Source organism: Plodia interpunctella, chromosome 24 (assembly GCF_027563975.2).
Source record: "Plodia interpunctella isolate USDA-ARS_2022_Savannah chromosome 24, ilPloInte3.2, whole genome shotgun sequence".
Lineage (NCBI taxonomy): Eukaryota > Metazoa > Arthropoda > Insecta > Lepidoptera > Pyralidae > Plodia > Plodia interpunctella.
In genome coordinates, this window is record NC_071317.1 from 2,615,236 (window position 1) to 2,638,639 (window position 23,404).

The 23,404-nt window shown below is 36.5% G+C and overlaps 1 protein-coding gene across 2 annotated transcripts; it reads left to right on the forward strand.

Annotated features, from left to right (window-relative positions):
* The first annotated feature begins 18,022 nt into the window (after positions 1-18,022).
* LOC128680386 (uncharacterized) lies at positions 18,023-21,907 on the forward strand. 2 transcript variants are annotated; one of them, XM_053763492.1, is made up of 6 exons: positions 18,023-18,213; positions 19,179-19,328; positions 19,599-19,721; positions 20,718-20,804; positions 21,391-21,482; positions 21,549-21,689. In XM_053763492.1, exons 1-5 carry the CDS (start codon positions 18,103-18,105, stop codon positions 21,475-21,477), a joined length of 558 nt encoding a protein of 185 aa, XP_053619467.1. In that variant the 5' UTR covers positions 18,023-18,102; the 3' UTR covers positions 21,478-21,482; positions 21,549-21,689. The 2 variants fall into 2 exon arrangements, with proteins under 2 accessions (XP_053619467.1, XP_053619466.1); XM_053763491.1 differs by lacking the exon at positions 21,391-21,482 and having other exon boundaries at positions 21,549-21,907.
* The last annotated feature ends 1,497 nt before the right edge of the window (positions 21,908-23,404 follow it).

Sequence of the window (23,404 nt, forward strand, 5' to 3'; positions counted from 1 at the left end):
CCAGGGACCGCTTTCCAATTCGTTGTTTCCAAGTAGTTGGCATTCCTAGTTGTCAGACCATTATTGGTTCAATTAAATTTATTTTATATGCCATCTTTACACAGATTAAAAAATAAAAATATATAATACATTTATAAAACTGGTTATTATTTATGTGCGTTATCTGAATAAAAACTTCGTCTAATTTGCCTTTTTCTTAATAATACTAGGAATATCTACAGCAGGAAAGACTGTTCTCAGGGATCTATGTCCAGACCATGTCGACACCGTATCGACGGATCCAAGCAGAAATTATATGAGGTTTCGAGGTACGTCAATGTCAAAAGCTATGTAAAACAACGGAGCGGCAACGAAGCTCAATAGAAAGCTATGGAGAAGTTGACAACTGGCGAGTATTGATCATATTATATATACATATATATACTAACTATAACTTATTATATTATAACTTATTTTCGCATTTATAATATTAGTTGATAGATTAGATATAACATTACATATACGCTTCTTATATCTGTGTCATTACGGTTCTTATATCTGTGTTGTTGATAGGTGGCGTCATCTACCATTCACTCTGAGTCGCTGCACCGCAGTAAGTACCCAAATATGGCTCAGATTAATATACATGTTCTAATTACAATGATGTCTGTATATGAACGCGTTAAATTAGAGCAATTACAGCAGATTACCCGCCATTCTCTGCTCGGACAATTACGTTGTAAATTGCAGTGGAATATTTAATAATAATTGGCTTGGCTTTGTTCAGCGGGAGGCCCGCCCCGGCCCAGCCCCCGGTACCGACAACAAATTCTAACAATCCATGTAAAAATCAATTTTGAAACGGGTTTTATGTTACTAGGGAATATCACAGAGTACAAAATAAGTTATTTATACTTATGCTTACATTTTATAATAAAACTTGAGTTTAACGCGGACAAACAGACGCAGCGTCTGTTTGTCCGCGTTAAACTCAAAAACGACTGAACGGATTTTCATGCGGTTATCACCAATAGATAGTGTGATTGCTGAGGAAGGTTTAGGTGTATAATTTATTATGTATTTATCTAAATACTACTTAAATAAGAAAACATTATCGATTTTATTAAATGTATTATTTTTAGCTGTCATTAAAGTAAAACTAATAAGTAGAAGTCTTGTGAGTTCCGACGTGGCGGGATGCCGACGATCGTTCGAAGTGGAGACGAAAAAACAGGCATGTGGACCCTAGGCTCCGACGCTCAACGGCTGCGGAAGGAACCGGGATAACGCCCAGATGAGAGAGAGACTGTCTTGTGTGTTTCATCTACATAGATTATGACGCAAGCCTTAGCTTCTTATACGCTTTCACTTGCCCGAGCTAGGCAGTGTACGTTTCATACATTTTGTCAGTGTTCGCCCTGCGACAATACTAGGATTGTAGCAAGTATATTTGTGTCTTCAGTTGCTGTCGGTACCATGGTGCGGATACACGTTAAGCCGGTTATGAACGCCTGGTAATGGCGCCGTCATTTACCCAGAATTATAATTGGTCTGATAACGCGACGCTACGCTTTCCAACTACCTATCTATATCAATACGTAGATATAGTTATATATAGGTATCTATCATTGTGTGCGCAAACAACCCAGAAAATTTTAGGGAATAAAGTATAAGCACGACTCTCTACTACTCTCTATTCTACGAATTAATGAGTACGAAAGAAAGAAAATTTTATCAGCAAGAAACACACTACTGGGACAACATACAAATTAATGCATGCGCCTCGGAATGCTTTGTACTGATTCGTTCGTTCAATGTCAAATACTGAAAAGATAGGGGCAACACAAAGATAATCCGCTCCAAGCCTAACCAGAGAACTATATTATAGATGTTTTACTGACTATGGGTATCGAAAAATAAATGAGGGACTGTCTACAAAAAAAATTATATACAAATTAATGTAATCTTGAAGAGAAAATGAAAGCAAATGGTCTTTTTTTTGTTTTTTTTTTTACATGTTTTATTAAAATACTAGCAGCGCCCCAGGGTTTCGCTCTCATGGGAATTTTGGGATAAAAAGTATCTATATTTTACCTGTGTACTAAATTTCAATATTAGAGATTTAGGTACAAGTGAAATTGTTAACTAAATTAACGTCACGTCACGCTGCTAGTTTCGCGGTGAAAATTAAACTTTAAGTTACTTTTGGAAGAAAAGTTGTAGTTCCTATTTTAGGGTCACTTTAATTTTTCGCCAATAGAGATATATAGAAAACTGATGGTGCTATATTGTGCGGCTAGGTAGCGTGGGCTCCACAAACTAAGTACACAATCAAAATATAAAATTAACACAATTAACTTTACACAAACAAACGGACCCTATGATCAAATGACAAGCCATATGCGCAGTTTGTACAAACGCCTGCCATTACGGTCCCCGGTTCGAGTCCCGGTCCCTGAGGAGTGCGTGGCGCCATTTATTTTAAATTGCCACTATATTATAACAACAATAGAGATGATGTGGCTTGATAGCGGAATGTTACACAAATGTGATGAAATATGGCGTCCGAAATATTCTGAATCGTAAAATAATGGCGTCACGGATACCTGTAGCTATTATTTCATGCGGTCCCGAAATTACATGTAATGTCATTTATTTTATAATTAAGCACAACACAAACACTTTTGATTTTAGGTTGAATTTTGTTATCGACATTGCGCGTCGCGATATATATATATTTTTAACAAATAATCTTTTTATAAATAGTAAGCAGTTTATAATATAAATAATGTATGCTGCTGGTTATATTTCTTTCTTCAAATAATGTTTCATTTCTGTTCGTAATTGAGCGAATAGGGAGTGTTACAGCACATTTATCCCACCAAAGTACAGCACTGTATGTTAGGTACACAAAAGCTTTGCCACCTTTTGCTATGTCTATTAAAACGTTTATTTTAGAGTACTTTATTAATCCTATCATTATGTAAGCATTCGTTTGTGAAAATATACAACAATGTAGCATATTCGGGTGTAGGAATATTGGGAAAAATCGTTTTGTATAAGATAAAAAAAACTATGGGATACGCCTCACACACTGTAAAATTTTCGAACCAGTAAACGGTCGAAAAGAAGTTCGGGACACTTCACACGCGAAGACTTATTAAAATATGGACTTCATACAGGTAAGATCTTTAGTCAAAATCAAGTTTATATCAGTTTATGACCACAGTTGACCAAATAATGCAGAACATAACCTAAAATAGTGTTATTATTTTCAGGATAATCCACTAAATCCTTCCATTTTCCTTTAAACTCGTACCACGATTGCGTAGAAGGTATTTTTGGTCGTAAATCTGCATTCATATTGAAAATTGGCGTTTTTTGCTTCCATTGGCAATGTTTGTGTACCTACCTTAGTTGTACCAGTAGCGCCATCTGCGCTGAGCTTTGCGTAATATGCCCTATAAACCGAACCGAAATCTAGAAAATATAGGTACATAGGAAAATCAAATCAAAGATTTATTTTAGGATAGGTACGCTATTTTTAAAATGTTTGATTCTTTTATCTGCGCTATCGGTAGTGGAATAGACTTTATTTTCAAATTTTGACTTGGAATCCTGTCTAAAAAAGTGTATGAATACAAAATAAAATACAGAATATGACATTGTAAACAGTTGCACCAATTTTATTTAAAATTCACCGGTGTCTGGAACAATTAATTTTCGATAAATCTGTGTATTTCATTATCGTGAATAATGACACGCGATAATCGTTATTAATGATGTTGGACACACATACCTACGTTTAACAACCATTTTAAATCCTGACAAATGAAAGTGTTAAACAAAATTGTTAACTGGAGCGTATATTCTTTAAATCCTTATTCCTTCCTTTTATAAATCTGTTTACCTTTTGTATTTACTTTATGTAGTGACTTATCCATGTCGATAAATCCCTGATTTTAGATTATTTTTAGATGATAATTAAGAAGTGTATAATTCTTCTTTTGAATATGGGCCCGGATAGGTTGAATAAAATACAATCGGCTTCACATATAGGTAGAAAAGGAATTTAAATAGAGTTATCAAGAAGATTAGAAGTTGTGACTGTTTTTAATAAGTAGCCTTTTTATAACTCCAAAAAATCTTCGCATAAGTTAAACGACAAAAATGCAAACACACAAACATTGATTAAAATACATTTAAATGTGGTGTACCATTATTTATCTTGGCAATTAAAAACAAAATTAAATATTAAACCCGCTAAAGCGAAGTTTGCACATGCGCACGTCCCTTGAGGCCAGAGGGACCTCACCCGGCGTCCTAGATCAACGATGGACTCAGCTGAGCTCGGCAACGCAGTGCAACAGCGATAACACTGACTACCTATACAAATACATACTTCACTCATTCAGGTCACAAACATAAATACAGGTCGAAAGGAAAAATTATGATATTAAATAGGTAGTTATAAAATGGTAATACGTTGAGTTTGTATCCCATAAGTCTCGACTTAGGAGTTAAATCTGTAATATTTGTCCATATATTTTATTTTTATCCTATTTCACATTACGTGCCGCGTGACAACGTTGCATCTCGCTGCTTTAACCTTAACGCAAATAATACATTTTGATATTGTCGCACGAAGCCGCGTCACGCGTGCAGCATTGCTCACTCACCTAGGCCGTTGGGTAAGTAGGGTGCAGTATTTGACTTCTGTATTTCTCTAATGTATTTCGTTATTGGCTAACAATATAACGACTATTGTTGTCAATTTGTCGGGGATTGTTTGCTGTAAGTTTTTTAATAGATTGTGCAGTTGGTTCTTATTTTTTCTTTTGTGTGCGTATCGTGTTCGTGGAGAATTTGTTTTTTTTTTTAAATTTAGATTGCCTTACTAAATACAACGACGAGTTACTAAAGACAACGACGGTAAATTTGAACAGCATGACAATTTTAGGCCTAGCAGAAAACATATATTTTTGCATGCCCATAGTTTGTAAAACATAGCATACACCTTTTTCTTCACCGATTTGTATGTATTATATACTTACTCATGTTTTCTGCAAATATTTTTTTCCTTTCTTTCTCATATAGCATAGAATATGTCAAATACCTCTTCCGCGCAGATTGTAATAATCGAATAAAGGAAAGAATTCTACATGAACAGGAGATTCATTTCACAATGCGATGGGCAAGAAACTTGCCAGTATTCTCCTCCAGTATATCTCCTCCACCAATAAGCACGCCGTGCTAACGGGAAAGGTGGCCGAGTTTCACGATTCATCTTTCTGTCTACCCTGTGAGACATAAAAACGTGATTCTGTCTACACTGCCGCTTCAAAGGTACTTACAAATATAATTAAGATCAGATCACCCACTCAAACAAGTCGAGTAATCTTTTCTCAAATTTTCCAATTTCCACAAATAGCTACCCAAAGCAACCTTCCCTGTAACAAATTATTGTTCAAGAAACTCCCATTACGATATCCGAGTGGAACAACAATTAAGTAGGCAATATACAGCACAGATTACCCCACAAATCAAAGAAAAGGGTCTTGCAAATGAACTACCTGTACAAGGGCGACAATACCTTATACACAACTGAGAATTTCCAGAAACAACGACAAGATAACATATTCACTGAAAAAAAACCTTTTCCCAAAGACAAACAGTCGAAATTCGAAATTTACTTCGAAAATGAAACGTTGTGAACAGTTCCCGCCACTTCATTTGCGAAAATGTTGGCAAGCTTGGCTTAAGTGTTGCCCGCTGTTAAATTAATGAGCCAATCTGCGCGGGCTGGGTTGCCTCCTCTATATTTTACAAGGTGGTAATGTGTTTTGCCTCGCTTCAGGTGAATACTGTTAGTAATTCAGAAGCAAAAATTATGTTGCTTTGAAATTAATGTGGATAAAAATTACTTGCGTAAACTATTCGTGTTAGAGTTACATTAATGGCTTCTACGATAAAGAGACCTTTGTTTTTTAATTCATTGAGAACAAATCTTATTTTGTCGATTTATTTAGTCAAACAGAAAACTACTAAAAATAAAAAAGCTACTTGCAATACAAGTCTCTAACACCTGCTAGCTAAATTCGTTCCATCCGTGATACATGCTGAATAAAACATACGTGACACGTGTCTAATGCCCTCATCAATTATTACTCGAGCGAGCACTCGTTTCATATCGACTTGTATCCGATTATACTTATAGTGATGTGTAGATCTTAGCACTTTTTCAGTTTCTCTCAGAAATTAGACATCAAGAACCGTCAATATCATAAGAAATATACAATTCAATTTTTATTTTTACAGAAAAACATTATTAATGTCTATCTCTTTGCTTATAAATGCTTATTCTTGCTTTCAAATGTTGCGATTTAACTTCGTTAAAGCCACTATGCTTTTAGCTTATATAATTACCTAATCTTAATTTAACAAATTTAAAGCAATAGACTATAATAAAGAATATAGGTAGGCAAAACCATAGCAATAGTAAATCCTTACGTAAAACTTGCATAATTCGAATCAAGGCACTTGAATTTAAGACGAGCGAGATCCCATTGAAGTGCGGACGGACTTCGCAAACGCAGGCCCCGCTCCAAGGGTCCTCCCCTGGTCAAACAAGACTTGTAAATTGATTGAGTCCTAACCCAAAACCAACATAACTCATACACTTCCCAAAACGTCTTTTGACGCAAGTTTCGACTTTATATCAATATTTATAAAGTCTTTGCGTAATTTTTTAAAGTGAAAAATCTGTCGTGATTTGTTGGAGCGACTAGTAATGCTCCCTGGATATTGGTAGCGCATTTAAATGGAACGGCGAGTGTTTGCTTGGTTTTTTTTATTGGACGGGTTTGAAACTAGGTGCAAAGATAGGGTTAAAGGATTTTCGTTTACGTTTTTTGCGTATTCACCAAAGCCCGTGTTTGACAGGTTGTTTGTTTGTTTGCGGAGCTCAAGCAGACTTTGATGTCGTTGATTTGACTGATGAAATAAATTAGTAGTTTTCTTATGGAACCGTTAATACTTAGGCTTATTTTGTATCAAATTATTACTCTGTATAAGTATGATTTACGTTATTACCAAGTGTCTTTTATCAAGTGCATATTGAACTATGTAGATCGATTGTAAAATTATAACTAAATTAACTATTTAAAATTAACTATGTAGGAAAGTGAAAAACACTGCTCAACTCAATAGAAGTAGGTTCTCAGTCAAGAGCACATGAACTTATCCACATTCATTGCATACTCTCCGCTATTGCCGCGCCACAGATCATGCAGGGTAGCTTGATGTGCTTTTGACTGTACCTCAAACGATTAATCTAATTCTTTATTCAACTAAGGACGATATAATCGCTTACTGAGTGAGTAAGTCTACCGCCGACTTCCAAAGGTCGCAACGCTACCTTTTCTCCAAGGACGTCAATGTGGGTCTTATATTAGGTACAAATAAGTCGACCTATGTAAAAATGTACACTATTTTTAGAGTTTGGCGACTATTGTCTTAGAAATTCTAACAATTCTTATAATATCATATAATTAAAATATAACAAAAATATTGAAAATTGATTTTTTTTAATGCTAAATGTACGAAATGTACGTGATTATGGAGTAAATTGATTAATACTTTTATTAAGTGACTAGCTTTTGCCCGCGGCTTCTCCCGTGTAAATTTCCCACGAAAACAGTTATTTTTTTTAAAAGCACCCTAAATCTTTTTTTTTTTCTTTTCTTCTTTGTGGCAATCAAATACCCTAAATCCTTCTCCATACTTCAAACAATGTGTATGCAAAATTTCAAGAGGATTGTTTAAGTACCTAGATAGACCGTGAAGAGGTAACAAACAAACTTTCTGTCCCATTTATATTATTACTAGCTGTTACCCGCGGCTTCGTCCGCGTAAATTTTCTTACTACTTACTTTCCGGGATGAAAGGTACCCTATGTCCTTCTCCACACTTCAAACTACAATATGCAAAATTTCAAGAAGATTGTTTAAGTACATAGACCGCGAATAAGGTAACAAACAAACTTTCTTTCGCATTTATATTATTAGTTAGGATACACATATTAGGTACCTAACCATTTCATACAGGTACTTACAACAAGAATGAGACCGAGTTAAATAGGTACCTACATTAACAATGGTCTTTCTTTATTACCTACCTACTATTTCTATAAACCCCCTAAAGCTGAAGCCAGGAACACGCTAACACCTGCAGCGGATATGTATAGAAGTGAAACAAACAATACTATACCTTATCAAGCCGCGATCGCAAAGGAGACATTACGTATCGTTATTGAACTGAAATATATAAAAATCTGTAGTTATTTCTGTTCCTATTAAGGCACATTTAAATACCAAATAAACAAAGAACTTAGAGCATTTGAATATTGTTCGATTTCGGTGACATTACATATTGAATTGACATTTGAATAGTACAGTCAAAAAACGAACAAACAGCAACACTAACAACACACAACCAATCATGGCCAATCTCTTTGGTATTGCAGTGGCAAAAAATTTAAATCGTCAAATATCCGTTTTCTGACTAAATTGTTATAACCCTGTTATTCATAAAAAAAGTTTAAGCCCACTGATTACGTATGTTTTGTCTCTTTCTTTCAATTCTTAATATTATAAAGAGAGATGTTGAGATTGTACAAGTACTATGATTTTATAATAAATCAACGACACGTAATTCGACCTCGTTGTCTTCGAGCTCGTCTTAATCATGCTCCGGTAATCATTACTCAGCACACCCTGGCTAATTGCCACATTTGTAGGTCGCAACTCGCAAACTACCCCCCACCCCCTTTCACCTCACCCCTATAACTAAACCTGGGGAGTAGGGGCGGTTATTTTTGATCCTATTAATATTGTACCCATTTAGCGTTAACTGGCTTCAACTGAGCGACGTGGCTGTTGTGGATGACTAACTAAATATACTTATGTAATTATTTTCATAAACAATTTTTAACTTAATTTTCTGAAACCGCGTGGTTTCATTGACTCAATAGGTAACCGGACAAAATTGTAATTTAATGACTCTTTGAAGAATCTAATAACCTGAGTATTTCTCAATATATGACAATAATAAAACAATTTACTTTTTGGACAATATTTAGATTTATTTTTAATAGGGGACAACGTTTTAACTGTCTTCTATAAAAGAGGTATGAAACCTTAAAGTTATCATACTGCTTTTTGAAATGTAGATAAATACTTGACAGATAATTATTTAGGAAATTTTCCTAATTGACACAAATTCGCAAGCTTTTAATTAAGTGCGAATATTTATAATGCCATTAAAAGGTCCAAAATCCTTTCTGATTCATTTAAGAGCCCATCTTCTACGGTCCGCGAGGATCGTCCTATTAGGCTTCTGTCTCTTTCTGTTCAATTTAAAAAGAGCGGGAATGATGTAGGAATTTCCATGACTAATTCAAGGGTGTGAGCGTGTGAAATTGTACAGTTTTTACCAACTTAACAGACCCTTTTTTGCCGCCGCGGGCGAAGCCGGGAGTTAAAACTTGTATATCGGATTAGACGAAATTACTAAGCCGAGTTGAGAGGGTTTTTATTGTGCAAGGATTTTCGGGTTATTCCCCCGGCTTTTATTTATCGAATTTGTAATAAAAATAAAAGATTTCCGGTGTTTCATTATGTGCTAATGTATATACTGAAATATGGCCCACATTATGGAACTGGGTTCTTCTTCTTCTTGACCTTATCCCACTCATGTGGGGTCGGCAAAGAATATAAGTTCCATCCATTTCAATAGACATTCCTATTTCAAATTCAAACTGAACGTATATAACTCCAAAACAGCCAATTAGATAGCGTCGCGCACTTCAGTCGAAACCACAATTATAACTTGAAAACTTGTCACAAAATGACACAAGTTGGGAATTGGCATAACGCGACACAATGTTATTTTTCACATCGTCCGTATAAACCGCCGCACAAAAGAAACAAGATGAAACTTGGTACTGTGAGTGTTGTCTGCCAGGGTCGTAGTTAGGTATTTAAACTCACAGAAAAAAAAATTTTTCTAGAGTAGAATGGTAGTAAATATACTACCAACTAGAATTCCCGTAAAAAAGAAATTCGCGATGCTGCCATCATAGCTCATACCTTTAGTTACGAGTATGCCTATAGTGTCAAAAATTTAATACAATTAAATGCAAATACATAAATCGAGAGGCAAAAATTCCTATTACAGCCAGCATATTACATATATTACAACCTAGTACAATTAACAGCGTATAAAGTTACCCTGCATATGCAGGCCGACCTCTATGCCGCGGTAATAGAGGCGAATTTATTATTAAATCAAATAATTATTTAAATAATTTGGATATTTTTTCGTACTGTCAATCCAAGTCATAGTCTCATTCTATTCTATTAATTACCCCAGTATTTAATATTTTTGAATTGGCAAAACTACATAGGTATAATTAAACTAACCTATAAACTATAGTCAAAGTTCAGTCAGCATTTTTACAGACAAAGCAAACACATTTAAGCCCCTGGATGCCTCCCTGCAGAGGTACAAAGGGGAACGCGCTCCGAGCTCGTTACCATTCATAATTCAGCGCGAAAACTCCTCGTACGTTTTCCCATTAGAAATTTTATAAGGTTTTTATTGCGCTCCCGCCAAAAGTTCGTTTGACAGCGCGGGAAAGCGGCGCTGCGTTCACAAATCGCATTTTCCTCTAGGGTTCCCTGAAGAGGAGTAAAACGGTGGTAAATCATGTTGAGGAAACCGGTGTGGCAGCTGATTCTTGACTGAGCATGTTGATTTTACTTGTCCCTTTTTACATAATTTATCATTTACTAATAAAACGCACTCACTGCGATTTTCGAACGTCTATTATAAGTCCTTTGTTTTGTGTAGAGTTTATCAAAATGACTTTCATATTTTTTCTGTTCATTTAGGATAAACTACAAGGTTCTAGCCACTATCATACATAGTGATGCGTGCGTAAACTTTGTTATTCCGTTTTATACCTATTGAATGCGATACATACATAATCTAACTATATTTAGATATATTGATTTAGCTATGGATTTAATACGTATAATTTCGGCAGATTACTTACACTTAATATTATTTCTTTAAACTGCCTTTATTTCAGGAGGCCCATTAGTTCATCAATTTTACGTCTAACGTCAATTGTTAATGTACTGCTGTTTCTTCTATCTTGTTATTGGTCAATGGCAAAATATCTCAAAATTACCGAACGCAGTGGAGCCTGAAAGTTGGGTACTTTGGCGGGATATTCCGGGGGACAAATTTAGCTGAAAATGGAAACGGTGAGTCTTGCGGCCGGAAAGTTAATTTGTTCTTTACAAGCCGACCGACGCCAAATATCAATTTATAATAGAATAGCGGCTGCCGGCAACTTTGTTTGCGTTTTTACACGATAAAAGATAATATATAGTGCCCCGAGCGACACCATGCAGAAGCCATGTATAGAAATACTAAGGACTAGATGTTTTTTTTACTATTTTAATCAGCAGATCGCTACAATTTTACGTTTAACAAATTCCTCTTACAACAGTCTAATATAATATAGTAATCAAAATTACACTATAATTCGTCGAAGTTGCTACAATCGTAGCAAGCGGCTACGCCGTAATGAATAATTCTCTATAATTATCGAATTGATTAATCTATTTCATTTTAATTCAAAATTCGTATATTTATTGTATTCCTAGTTGCTTCCTCAACTATAAAGTGCTGAAACCCAGCGTCTGCATTCCTACTTTGCCTTCTACAGTCAAATGCTGATGTGCAGATCTGTACAAGAATTACTTAACTATTGTTAACTGGTGCTTCAGCATATTTGATCATCCTCGACGACATCCTAAAATCCCCGTTCGAAGATCCAGAAGATCTGTGTATCTATGTAAACTACTCATCAAAAATATAGGTGCCATCAGCGGGTTCGCTTGACGACCTGTATTAATTACTGCGCTGTGTAAACCAAGCTTTATCGGGTGGCGGCGGCCGGCAGCCAATTAGGTCCACTCCCGCCATCCGAGCTCTGAGCCGAAGAGCTCCGAATCAAATGGAATGTATTTGAAATGTTTTTTTTTTCTTAATAATTTGGCCAACTTTGTGAAAGAAGCATTAGTAATATTTTTTTCGAGCAAAACAAAATAATTACATTTGTAATCTGTATTTCAGTACTAAGTACCAGCTTAAACCACCCGTATTCTAAAAAGTCGATGATAGGTAGGGTATCGAAAATTAACATATGAATAGCGATTTCACAAAAACAAATAAAATGAAAATATCTCGCTCGGAAAGCCGACCATTATCTAAAAGCCTCTGTTTGTTACACGTGCACAGTTACATAACATTTTAAAAAATATACTAAATCAAAACCATTATCTAGGTACCTATTTCAAATTTAATAGCTCTGTTCCACGCCAAAAATTATGCGGCTTAACGGCTTCCGCGTAATTTTGACAAATGACCGCGCCGCTCGGATACACGCCCCAGCGCTCTGTGATCGATTACTCTATTAAAAACGTTCGGATACGATCACAGTTTAATCTATACGTTAATTGCGTTTATTTAACGAGATTTCGATAATCTGCGAATGCTGGTAGTGTGGTTGTTTTAAACTTTAATGGTTAGTGGTTACTTATAAACTATACAGCTCGTTACATTTCTTCCGTTTTAGGTAGATAGATAGATATATCTACCATAAATACCTACTTAACTTCAATGCAATGTAAAAAGTTCTTCTTAAATATTTACTAGAAAATATTACTAAGTGGTCTTGCAGGAACATGTATTTTTCTTTTTAAGAAAAGAGCGTAAAGTATGTTTACATCCCGCGGAGCTCAAAAGATAAACAAAAGACTATAGGGAGTGCGGTCCCTGGCCGCAATATGCCATTCATCAGAGGCGGCTAAACACCGTCGGCTGTGAGATAACCGCGCAGTAAACCGGCAACAATGCCCTTCTTCGCACTCAATAAAAGATGATAACGCATGAAATATGAACTGATGACACCCTCGCCGAAATATAACCTCCAAAACAACAAACAACAACCTTCATAACGTCAAAATAAGACTTAAATCTCGTAAAACAACATCCAAACTTAAGTTATTCCTATACTGAAGCAAAGCGTCGCATAATAAACCAGCGCTTAGGAAAACAAACCACACCATGTTCGCTGGTACAGCCAAATTCGCCAAAGAAAACATACCAAGTTACTACGTTTCGGAACGCAGCCGTAGTGGCGCGAAACAAAAGCGCGGGAACCGCTGTCATTGGCGGAGGAGGTGGGCGGTATCCAGGATAATATGGCGGAAATATTACGAGGCGAGGAGGCATTCAAGGTGCACGGAGAGGGAGGCGGCCCCCCCAGAGGTTAATTACCCGACGGGCGATAAGGCAGAGGCTCGCTAATTACGTACTTATGGCGGGCTGAAATTAAGTTATCGTTGGGTTGGTAACGCCGCTCACTTTGTTTGCGTTCCGTTTTACGGATAATATGATCTGGGAGTAATGGAACAAAATTGGCGGCGATTCGGCTTTATCTTTTATGCGTAAGGAGCGAGATAATGGAATCGTTGTTCAAACAGCCCCGTCTCAAGACTCCTTTTTAATCGTTTAACTTAATTTTCGCTTTGTTTTATATTCAAATAAGGCCGATGGATTAAGATAAGTTTATTCCTTTTTTCTCGGATTTTCATATCGCTTTTTTATATTTTTTTGCTTTGTCAGTTAAATGCGTGGTTTCTTTGTCTTATTTGAAATTTATAAACCGTAGCTTAAAAAATAATGTAATAGAGAGGGTCGTCCAGAAATTTATATAAATTAAAAACCAAAGAAAATAGGTCATAGACATATATTTACTACTTAGTAACGTATAGGTACATATTTATCATTTGATCTCACACTCAAACGCACATGTAAAAGATTGACGCTTAAACTACAAAAAATGTAACTAAGTACTTATATGTTTTTATACGAAAAATGCATAGTTACATTTTTTTAAGGAAAATATCTACCTAAAACAGAATTTTAAATTTTTAATGTTGGTAATAACCTTGGTTATATCATCACTTCAAGCTAAAAGCTTTCATCTACTTTACCGTATTCCTGCTCTATAAATAACATGAGCGAAACACATTACCATCCACACAGTAAGAAAAAATATTCAAGTCTCAAACAACGGCAGCTGAGCTCAAATAAATGCGATAAAATAAAAAGATGCCGGCGACAAAACGTAGATACTTATACCCAAGCAATATTACTGAAAATCCACGAAAAATATTCCAAGACTCTATTCCGATAACGTTAAGATTCAATTTGGAAAATCATGTGAAACGGAATGTTGAAACAGTGTTGCCAGCCTTATACATATTTACCGCAAAAGCGGCTCAACGTGAGATCACGGATCCTTCCTCAGTTTTATTTTTCCAAGTCTAAATGGAGTCGGTGGGACATTTAAATAAGCCCCGCCGACTGAAGCATGGTAATGTTCTTAATACGAGGAAAGAAACCGCGACGCGACGCCATTTTGAATTTTCGGAGACTTGGAGCCTGATACATTAGGCAATGATTAATAAATGATACGGCAGCAGGAGGAATATGGAAATTTTAGTTTAAGTCCCTCTCATCTGAGCATTTTCGTTTTCTTCCGCCGTATAGAGCGTTGTCCATTTTCCTAGTTTTTCTCCTCAAAATAACCACTATATTACAAGCGTTTTTTCAACGAAACCTTAAGATACTTTAACATAATTAATATCTTAGAAACGCATCACATTAGACACGCATTTCTCAAAGACCGCTCCAGGTCACCCGTGAAAATCTTCACGCTCTCATAACGGTAGCTACTTTTTGTCACATAATTTGTAACTAATTATTGTACAAAAACCCTCGGCTCTTTTGAAAAGACATGTGGGCGCTATTAGGGTTCTACGGTAGAATTATTTAAAAAAACTTGTAAATACCTAAGTACAATAATTAATATACGCTTGTAATACTCGAAGATGTAATTATGAATTAGTTTGTAAGTATGGCAACTACGGTAGCAAGTGTGCTATACGAAAAATACAATCTGTACCGTAGCCGCTACAGTCGAAATAAATATGCCACAAAAATATTTTAAAAAAAAAACAGTTTAACTTTACATTACTTCACTTTTTTATTTTCGTTAATTTGTAAATTATTTCTTATTTTATATTTTCGTATGCACTTTAGGTTTCAATTGATTTTAATAATAAAGCAGCTAAGTACATAAATATATATATATAACCCTCCTTATTCCTTCCGTTCCATTCTCAGAATATTTTCTCAATTAATTAATAACACAATACTGATGATCCAATTAGGGAAATGAAATATCTTTGGAGTGACAAACAAAAAAAAGTACACAGAAGTGTAACTGCTAGATTTGTCAAGTTGTATGTGACACGGCAAGGGACATCCTCACTCATCGCTACACTGACATAATCTCTCTCATCTGAGTGATCTCTCTCACCCGGTTTCTTCCTTAGCCGCAAAGCGTCGGGGCATAGGTTCCGCTTTCCTACCTACTTTTTCTTCTCTACTTCGTGAGGTCTTTGGCACGCATATAAGTTACGTATTAAGGTACCTTTTCTTCCCTTCTATTTTCTTTTATTTTGCGTGGAACCAAAAAAAGACGTAATGAATGACGTGGGAATGTGTGTCGGTACGTTTACAGCTGTAAATATCATCAATAATACTGGATTTCAAAGGCACAGGAATTCAAGATATCCTTCTTTACTGATATAGAATGTTAAGGGAAATTTGAAATTAATACGCTATGAATAGGAAATTAGGTACGTAAATTAGTTGGTATAATAAAAAAGCAACGTGGAACTGCTATATTCTGCAATAAGAGAGACCCTCCTTCCTGATATAGATTGTGTTATTTCTATGGTGTTAGACATTTTTCTCTCTTTCTCGGTATCATTCGGGGCTGTGACACTGAGAAACCCGGAGTCAGCGTAAAAATTAAACCTTTAAATTTTGAATATTCGTTAGGTACCTGCCTAACGTTACTTTAATTGATAATGGAACTATATGCAGTGGTTTTATTCTATGACGGGAAACAAACGCCTACTGTTCACATCTGCTCAATCTCCTTTGATAACTCCGTCACGTTCCGTTTGACGCGCGGCGCTAACCGCCAGTCCCATATAATTAGCTTCCGTAGCTTGTAAATCTGCGCGCCGCTTTGATCACGCGGCAAACGGAACGGAACGTGTCGTTCACTAATTCATTCATTCGTAGCTGCGGCCAAATGTGGCGGTAGTTTCGCGGGTGAAGGTCATTAACGAAGTCATAAGTAGGTTCCATTCCAATCCAACCAAAAACCGTGTTATGTAAGGATCAGTGACAAGATCCTAATAAAAAAAAATTAACAACATCAATCCAAAAAGGCTATCTTAATAGACGAACTCCATCTGGGCACTACAGCCGTGGATGAAACTGGGAGCACGCTAATGAGAGAGAGAGAGAGAAATAGCTATAGAAACTGTCACTACCCACATATAGACACAGAAGCACTAATGCCCAAATCAACGAGCCACTACCTAATTACGTATACAGTTGGTAATCGTTCTATCATATCAGTCAGTGGGGCAGAAGCAATCAATTAGCCACCGATCCCTTTCAATTCCCCGCTACCTTAATTGCCTTCGTCTGTCTCCCAGAGGGCGGGCCCTGTGTCCATTACATGACGGATTGTGTACCTATACATGCCATTATTTGTTCTATGATAAAAAAGTCACAAAAGCGAGCATTATGATTCATTTTTTGAAACTATTTTATTGTTATTTTTTATGTATTTTATGGTGCTAGTCGCAGTTATATTGTTCTTCATGTAATGTATATGATCTTGGCTTATTTACTCACTTTTCTCCTTTGAGATTATTTAGGTATACTTTATTGTATTTTACTTTACTGTACTTTTGACATGTACATGGAAACCTATTATTGGCCTTACTTTTACTTATATATAACATAAGTACCTATAGAATTGTAACGCTGTTGGTTTTCTTATTAAAGAAGAAAATAAAAAAAATAAAAAAAAATCCATTCGTGATGAAATTACAACTAACATAATCCGCCCTAAGATATGTACGCCTTTGCGCTCATTTTTTTTTTTTAATATCTTGTTGTAACTTATAACTCAATTGAGAATGGTGCAATCATCAAAAAAAGAGTTTATCTATCTACAATCCGTAAGGTTAAGTATTCCGCTTTAACTAATATATCTCCTAGTAATTTCTTACTCCTACATTCACATAGGTAGGAAAATACTTCAAGGTTGTGACCACACAAAGCGGAGGCGACCGGAGCGAATGGAATTTCAACCTCTGTCAATAAAAGCTGAGTAGCTCACATGATGTGCAGTTAACCGTTGAGTAGTTCTCTTGTTGGGAGTCGATCTTGGGTATGAGATAATCCAGCGGAGCTGCTGCTGGACTCTGCGCTGACCAAATGTTGCTGATCACTTGTTGCTGGCCAAGTCTTGATGTTGCTGGGCTGCTTATATTGAAATTGCTGACCACGAACTTTGGCTCAACAAGATTTGCCGCCTGATTTTTTCTATTGCCTACCAAATCATTATTTGCAGCCATAATGATTATTAGGCAGATTTTTTTTTATTACCAAATTTCAAACAACAATAAATGTTAAATAAGTATAGTAATAAATAGATGTTACATACATAATTAGGTAGTTAATAGTTCTTAGCGCTACGTTTTGCAGTTCTAGTTTTTTAAAACACATTTTAAGTCTAATTTGTGTCTCACTGCGGTCCCACTTCCCCTACCTTTTTTCTATATAAAAAAATGTGTAATTGATAAAATAAAATATTATTAATAAATTAAAGTACTGTAAATTACTTTGGGGCTAGTACAATCTGTGTAATTTGTCCCTATATATTTATTTATTTATTTAACCTCATTTCGCGATCATAAAAAATTATTTCGAAATACAAATATGACTGCCCACCGCCAACTGTCAAAATGACTCAGTCAACATTTTGCAGCAAACACGAGCGGTTTCCTCTCAGCCATGGTATGATAGTCCACCGACCAGGTCGCCAGCATGGTCTCCCTAAATCCTGTGGAGAATCTCCTGCCACTCGCCGCCTTGGGACTCGTTTTGCTTGGCATTTATTTTTTATATAAATGGAAGAGATGCGTTATTACCCAAGTGGTAAGGTCTATTTTGTTTTTCTTTTTATCTGATGATATAATCTCTGTGCATTTTATTAAGTGGCATTTACTGGCTTTTTTTGTTGTCAAATTTTTAATTATATCTCTAATTTTCAACAGTAAAAACTAGATAAATTACGTAGATATATGTAGGATTATATGACAATTCATAGACGGTAACAATTATACGAAGTTTAAATTTGGTTGGGAAGTCAGTTTTCAAAAAGTATGAAATTATAAAAACAAATTCGACCATCATAAAAAACTAAAATGTAACAACTTTTATTAAGAAATCTTCATCACAAACGTTATATCTAAAGTAGCTGTCGATTAAACATATATATTTTTTGCTAACATTTTAGCAAGTTTGACTTCACTTGTTCGTATCGTACATGGACCGCTTGAACAAGCCCAAAAATGATTTTATTTTTGTCATATCTTTGAAAGCATTGACGTTGTCACAGTAATTTTTTACTGGTATTTCTATCAATATAAGGACCTTCGAATAATCATCAAAACAAATTTTGTCAATTAACCTATTCTGACAAGATTTGCTGTAACAAGAACGTAGATACTGATCTTTGTTAGAAGGGCTTTTAAATCACTGGAATTTCATTTTTCTGTCAAATTGTGGGCTTTATAGTTATCACGATTCACGCCTGTTAAAATATGAGATTTTTTATATTATATGGACTAATATTTAGGTGTGTTTCACATACAATGTATTCGATGAATTTTGATAAAGTTAGGTAGTTTGAAATAGCACATTTTATGCGTTTGGGGGGATAACAATCGTACAAGGTTATGTACTCAAAACGTGACCGTGGCATTCCAGCAGGCCACACAGGACTGCACCTCTGACTGACTGTTTTATGTTAACCCCCCAATCGGCAAAGACAATTTATCTTTTTTCGCATCTGCCTTATGACGCGGTCTATATATCTTTCTGTGTCTATGGTTTTGCAGAAAGGCACAGCGGACTGCCCCCCCTGCACGCCGGTGACGCTGGTGCACCGTCTGTGTCCCCATCACAACGTGGTGCAGAGCTTCGAAGTGGAACAGAAGGACAGCCTGGACGAACACCTCGACGTACTCACCAGGAAACTTGCTGAGAAGGTTTGTGAGGAAGCTTCTTTCTCTCTCTTTTTCAGTCTATTTCATTGGTTAATTCATGTACGTATGAATAAATAAAAAATACTAATAGAATTTAGTTTACCCACTTTTCTATTAGGATCACTCTTAAATTCTGATTCCTTCAAATGGATCCTATACATATATTAAAAGTACATACATAAAAAGAAGCTAAATACCATGGCAGAATTATCCCATAAAGGGATCTCTTCCAGTAAACCAGCGATAGTTTCGAAGAATTTTATTATCCTGCAGGAAGGCCGGCTGCGCCTGTCGAAGTCGAAAATCAGGGAGACGCAGCATGAGATCGACAACCTCCACGCCATAGACCACGACGTCAAGGTCAAATACAAGGAAATTATGGAGTCCCTCCGCACAGTACGTAGCTGTTGGCTTTTTGTTTATTTTCACGTACTTTTTTCAATCGGCTAATTTCTTACACGCATCTCTTATTTATATATTCATACAAAACTTATTAATACCCATGCCAATACTAGACCAATGGTGTGACAACGAGAGATATCGACGATTGTGCAAAATGGAGACGAAAATGTAGGAAAGCGGACCCTGGACTCCGACGCTCTATGGCTGACACAGATGAGAGATAAAACAGATTAGTAAAATATAATAGAATGAGGGAAGCGGTGGTGGTGTAATGGTTAAGACGCCCGCCTGTGGATCGAAAGGACCCAGGTTCGAATCTTACTCGTGCCACGTACTTTTCATTATACATGAGTTTGTATACCAATCTGACTCATGTATAGTACTTTTCCTCGACTTGCTTCCGGTGGAGGAAAACATCGTGAGGAGACCTGCGTACTGGTTGATTATTAACTTGTGTCAAATGGAGAAGGCAATGGCAAACCACTCCATTAATAATGCCAAGAAAGTTGTTGTGTGTGTTTCATTCCACGTAATGATCACGACCCTCAGCCATGAGGAAAATACGACTATGAAGAAGAATATCTTGTTTGTTTATATGTTTTAAATGTAATGGGTGTGTTATAAGAACATCTAAACTTATTTCTAGAAAGCGCCAACGATTGTTACGAATTAGTTATATATCTCTATGGCTTCCATGCTGGTGTGGGAATAAACGAAAAACATAGAATGCGCCAGCAGCTTCTCCTTCCGCACATATTGTAAAATTCAATCAAGGGAAATACGAAAGCGAAAGCTATGGACTAACAACCATCACATTACCACCAATATGGCCACCATACAGCAAAACGTAGCTTCGAGTTCCAGAATTCTTGGCTCTGTCTACTCCGCGTAAGGGATTAAGACGAGATACTGTATCTGTATCTCTTTATAGGAGACGGTGCAGTTCGGACTCGACAAAATATGTTTTGTTTATAATGCATGATTTCCCAGGACCTGCTAACCAACGAGAAGGACTGCAAGAAGCTCCAGGAGCAGATCGAGTGGGTGTCGCGGCGTCGCGCCGAGCTGCGCGAGGAGGCACGTAAACCATGCACTTTTGACAACTGCCCACACAGCTGCTTAAATTTTACGCGATAAAGCGAGTTGGCCATATTTTTGTCGTGAAACTTCTGGTTATGGGTTGGTGGGTTATGTGTACAACTAGGTACACACAATTTCATTTATATCACTTGGGCACATTTGCTGTCAAGTATTGCAAGTTAAGAGCCATTTTCTTGATTTTAAGTGAACATACATGTATGTGAAGCTCCATAATAATACCTATATGGAAACAAGGACAATATTTGGGTGTTTGGGTTGTTTTATTTAAATAGTACTTACTAACCGCTGTGAAAATCCGCAACATATTCGATAATTTAGAAATGGACTATTTAGCAGCGAGTGGTGAACCAAGACAATATGTTCAACTTCAGATATACTTACAAAGAGACTCGCTCTCTAACTCTCCAAGTCTTTTTTTTTTAATAGTTATTGATAAAAATTGTGTGATTATACCGAAATATATATACTGCTTGAGTTTCTGTTTCATTAGGTTATTTATTTCGTCCAGTTTCATATTCTACTGTTAACAGTCTAGATAAGAAAAAATATTACTAATGTGTAGATCGTCCAAAGCGACGTCGCCAGCCGAAAAGCCCTCCAGCCCTTGCACAGAAGACTGATTCAGGAGCTCGACTCAATGGGCGGCTAACTAAAGTAATTTCCTTTTATTATTTTGTGTTGTAAGTCGTTTTCTCACGATTAACATTGTTATGAAAACAGGTTCGATTAGGACAAAAGCGGTATGGCGAGGCGGCCGCGGAGCTGGCGAGTAATTTGTCGGAGCTGCAGCGCGGCAGGATGCCCGAGTACAGAGTGACTGAGAAGCCGCAGAGCCAGAGCCTTCACTCTCAGTCCTGTATGAGGCACAGAAAGGAGCCCCACCTGCCCGCGGCCCCATCTGTCAAATCTCTCGTCATAAAATCGCCACCCGCGTCCGAGGAGGCCGTCCTGTCGACCATACATCCAGGGCAATAACGTGTTTATAAAAGTGCTAAGTCAAAATTGTATTGTGTTTTTTTAAGTTATTTTATATTGTTTTTGTTATTTTTATTTCTATATTATATTTTCTTAAAAATCTATGATTTTTGTTTGTTTTCTTTCGTTTGGATTAGATACCCATATCAAAAAGAATACCTCCTCCTGCCTCCTAAGCGGACACTGGGCGCCGACATATTGGTTAGGAAGAAACCGGAAAATCTCGAGAGATAAATCCAGGTTTAAAAAAACTTCACATCAGTCTTGCGATAGTAATCGTGCTACAAATCCTTAACTCTTTAACTTGCCTAGCTAACTATATTGACATCATTATGGAACCGTCGCTATAAAAACAAGATAAATATGAACACACTCGCAGACAAACCGCTGCATCGCAGTGACTGCCCCTACATCCCCAGTTAATGCCGGGCTCGGCCAGGGGTTAAATCCCGAAAAAGTGAGCACTTGCCTTGTTTACAAGGTTTTAGATTTTAATTTAGATTGGGGTATTTCCATCCCAACAGCAAAACAGCACAATATAACCTCAAAGAACAATCGAAATTGATCCTTGTACAGTTTTAATAAGTGTTAGGCGTTAGAATGAGGGGTGAAGTTGAGTATCCATTAAAATCGTATTCGTGTGTGATCACCTAATACAATATCATCAAGTCCCCGCTAGGGGGCGCTTTGTGAATAATTTCGCGGCAATCTGCTCGCGTTTGGCTCGAATTTGTATAATTTTATAAATTCATAATTGATCGGGTTGCCCCGCGAGCCAATTAAAGGTAAGTAGCCATTTTAGCGGTTTGCACACAACAGTGTTAGTTGGATGGACTATTGGGGTATTATCTAGTCTCTTACCTATTGTTTATATAAGTACCCACCTGCTTGAAACAGATTTTGATACTTTATCATAAAAGCAGATATCTTTCCTGCAAGACAGTCGTGCAGTTCTAAATGTAAGTAGTCCCGCTTTGCAAACATTAATAAAAATCGATCAAAACGTTCGTTGTATACGGCCTGCCAGCCCCGCATTTTATTCGTTCAAAAAAATACTACTAACAGGGCTATAAAAATGATATTTTTTTACTAAATGGGCATGTATATGATAAAGTGTGTGGTAGTCACTGGCACGCTCGTATTACTCTGGCACTTGTAAGACAATCACACAAACTGGAACAATAACTGAAATAGTATATACCTACTTAGGTACTTGCGAACAACAGTCAATTGAACAATCTCTAAAGCATTAAATAAATACCTCGTTAGCTTAATGTTTACAAATACTAAACAAGTTAACAAATAAAAAGTTAATTAAACAGATGACTCGTCTGTACATCTGCGTCTGTATGTCTGTTTGTTGATTCGTCATGCCGCGGGTAAGTTAATTGGATCGGTAAACACTTTTCCCATAACAATGGGATTGTTTTTTCTATAAACTGGTGGGATTGTAAGTATGATAAAACTACTCGTTTCGATTGGATAGAAACCAAAACATAGTGCTCTAACGTTTATGAACACTTGGGTCTACCCTCTAAATTCATCTATTTTATCAGTTTCGCTTAGAACGAAGGAGAATTGAATTTGTTGCTCTGACTGTA

Coding starts and splice junctions, on each gene's coding strand:
- LOC128680386 (XM_053763491.1), top strand. CDS start 18,103: ATGGTCTCCCTAAATCCTGTGGAGAATCTCCTGCCACTCGCCGCCTTG. Junction 19,329..19,598: donor CCAGGAAACTTGCTGAGAAG/GTTTGTGAGGAA, acceptor ATTATCCTGCAG/GAAGGCCGGCTGCGCCTGTC. Junction 19,722..20,717: donor TTATGGAGTCCCTCCGCACA/GTACGTAGCTGT, acceptor ATGATTTCCCAG/GACCTGCTAACCAACGAGAA.